A 3,226-nucleotide genomic window follows, 5' to 3' on the forward strand; every position below is an offset into this window, starting at 1 on the left:
CTATAACTTGACCATTATTTCCCCTATAACTTGACCATTATACCCTTATAACTTGACCATTATTTCCCTTGTAACTTGACCATTATTTCCCTTGTAACTTGACCATTATTCCCCTATAACTTGACCATTATTTCCCCTATAACTTGACCATTATACCCTTATAACTTGACCATTATTTCCCTTGTAACTTGACCATTATTTCCCCTATAACTTGACCATTATTTCCCCTATAACTTGACCATTATACCCTTATAACTTGACAATTATACCCTTGTAACTTGACCATTATTTCCCTTGTAACTTGACCACTATTCCCCTGTAACTTGACCATTATTTCCCTGTAACTTGATCATTATTTCCCCTATAACTTGACCATTATTTCCCATATAACTTGACCATTATTTCCCTTGTAACTTGACCATTATTTCCCCTGTAACTTGACCATTATTTCCCCTGTCACTTGACCATTATTTCCCTTGTAACTTGACCATTATTTCCCTTGTAACTTGACCATTATTTCCCCTATAACTTGACCATTATTTCCCTTGTAACTTGACCATTATTTCCCTTATAACTTGACCATTATTCCTCTATAACTTGACCACTATTTTCCGTATAACTTGACCACTATTTTCCGTATAACTTGATCATTATTTCCACTATAACTTGACCATTATTTCCCCTATAACTTGACCATTATTTGTAACGAACTTTTGCAATGCATTAAAGCTTTTACGAAAAGTCAGTTTTATGTTTGAATTAAAAAATAAATACATCAAACTAATTTTTATTTCTAAATGAAACTGGTATTTGTTTATTTTTAGTGCAAAGCTACACAATGGGCTAAATACGATTCATCCACTGCGGGGAAATGAGCCCCGGATTTTAGAATTGTAGGTGTGCAAATTACCGCTGATCCACTAGGGAAGGGGGGAGGGGAGAAATGAAAGGAGTAACATTTTTAATGCAAGTTTTAACGAAAAGGCAACTTCAAATATTCCTTTAAAAACAAAAGTTTGTATATATTACTTCAGATTCGTTTATCAAAGTGGTATTATATTTAACAACAATAAATTAAATAGAACACTAATAAAAACGTAAAGATTAACTAAATGCAACATTTCATCTTACGTCGGCCCGGCATGGCCAGGTGGTTAGGGCGCTCGACTCGCAATCTGAGGGTCGCGGGTTCGAATCTTTGTCCCACCAAACATGCTCGCCCTTTCAGCTGTGGGGTGTTATAAAGTGACGGTCAATCCCACTATTCGTTGGTAGACCAAGAGTTGGCGGTGGGTGGTGATGACTAGCTGCCTTCCCTCTAGTCTTACACTGCTAAATTAGGGACGGCTAGCGCAGATAGCCCTCGTGTAGCTTTGCGCGAAATTCAAACCAAACCAAACCAAATCATCTTACGTCATAGAACTATCAAAAATCAACCAATCGACTCAATTAACATTGATGACCATAAAAACTCATTTATGAAACAACAAAACATTAAAATAAAATAAAAAAAGATACAAAATATAAAAAACAAAAACTTGCACACCAGGAGATGAGAAACAAAATTTAAGTACACATTTTGTCAATACAAAAATGTCCCTGGTGGGACAGCGGTAAATTTAGGACTTATAACGCTAAAATCCGGGGTTCGATTCCCCGCTGTGGAAACAGCAGATAACCTAACGTGGCTTTGCTTTAAGACAAGGAAGGAAAGAAACAACAGAAAAATACAAGTGGCTTTAGTCTGTTGTTATCGTGTATCTCCTAATTGTAACACCGCAACCTAGCGGACACCGTGAGGTTAAGAGGTATGTTAAACAATAAGTCGTATAATAGACGATGTAAATAAGCCACAGACGTTTTCCGATTTTATATTTAATACTGTATCTATAGCAACCAAAATAAACTTTACTTACTATGCATGAAGATATATAACAATTAAACATCAGGAAAATTGATTATAACAAAGTTTTCAAAATTGTTAGTAGCGGTAATTTTATCCTTAGTAATCATATAGTTAGCCTGCTTACCAAGTTTACAAGTTTCACATAATTAGCCTGCTTACCAAGTTTACAAGTTTCATATAGTTAGCCTGCTTACCAAGTTTACAAGTTTCACATAGTTAGCCTGCTTACCAAGTTTACAAGTTTCACATAGTTAGCCTGCTTACCAAGTTTAAAAGTTTCATATAATTAGCCTGCTTACCAAGTTTACAAGTTTCACATAGTTAGCCTGCTTAGCGATTTTACAAGTTTTTTTTCCTACTAATCTGCTAGCTTGTATATAAAAAAATCAATACAGATAAGAAAATTCACGAATAAAATTTGGTGCGACCATTAAGTTGATAAACATTTCGAGTTTGTTTGAATGGTGGTACAAGTTCATGTATGTTTTCTTTTTCTGATCCACAAATGTCTGGGCAATAAAATAATTTACGTTAACATGCAATAAAGTTTCACCTTCTGTTCATTGACGAACCAAGCCAGCTGACTTGTCTGATCTACAAATGTCAGGGCAATTAAAACAATTTACGTTAACATGCAATAAAGTTTCACCTTCTGTTCATTGATGAACCAAGCCAGCTGACTTGTCTGATCCACAAATGTCAGGACAAATTAAAACAAATTACGTTAACATGGAATAAAGTTTCACCTTCTGTTCATTGACGAACCAAGCCAACTGACTTGTCTGTTTTATCTCTGGGAGAGCTGCAGTTGACTTCCACGATCTCTCCTACTTTATATTCCTGTTTACCTGTTGACAGAGTTGGCCGTGTTTCAGCTGGTATATCTACCGAGAGAAGAGCATCAGGGATCTTTAGATATCACAGATGGTGAACAACTTCAACAGACTATAAAAACAGATACTTTGAGTTAGTAATTAATTTAATAAGTATAATAAGAAAGTACGCTAGTTAGTTTTTTTCTTTCGTGTCGTTAAGTGCAAACTGTACAGTGGATTTTTTGGGCCTGTGCCCTCCGCAGGGATCGAACCAGCAGGTCACTTTACTTTGGCTGTAAAAATGAAAAATAGGGCGTATGTGAAAAAAATATATATATATATAGGATTTGTTTGTTTGTTTGTGTACAAAGCTAAATAATGGGCTATCTGTGCTTTGCCCACTACGGGTATCAAAACTCAGTTTCTTGCGTTGTAAGTCCGCAGACATACCGCTGTGCTTCTGGGGATATATATATATATATATATATATATATATATATATATA

General features: G+C 35.3%; 1 protein-coding gene across 3 annotated transcripts in view; it reads right to left on the minus strand.

Moving 5' to 3' along the window:
• Nucleotides 1-3,226, minus strand: part of LOC106468313 — a 51,176-nt gene that overhangs the window by 8,798 nt on the left and 39,152 nt on the right. For all 3 annotated transcript variants that reach the window (XR_002612618.1, XM_022396657.1, XM_013928731.2), the window contains exon 5: nucleotides 2,653-2,790. Coding sequence is in view for 2 of the 3 variants with exons in the window: in XM_022396657.1 (XP_022252365.1) it covers nucleotides 2,660-2,790 (131 nt within the window). In the remaining variant the exon portion in view is untranslated. The remainder of the gene's footprint in view (nucleotides 1-2,652; nucleotides 2,791-3,226) is intronic.

Source organism: Limulus polyphemus, unplaced genomic scaffold (assembly GCF_000517525.1).
Source record: "Limulus polyphemus unplaced genomic scaffold, Limulus_polyphemus-2.1.2 Scaffold2962, whole genome shotgun sequence".
Lineage (NCBI taxonomy): Eukaryota > Metazoa > Arthropoda > Merostomata > Xiphosura > Limulidae > Limulus > Limulus polyphemus.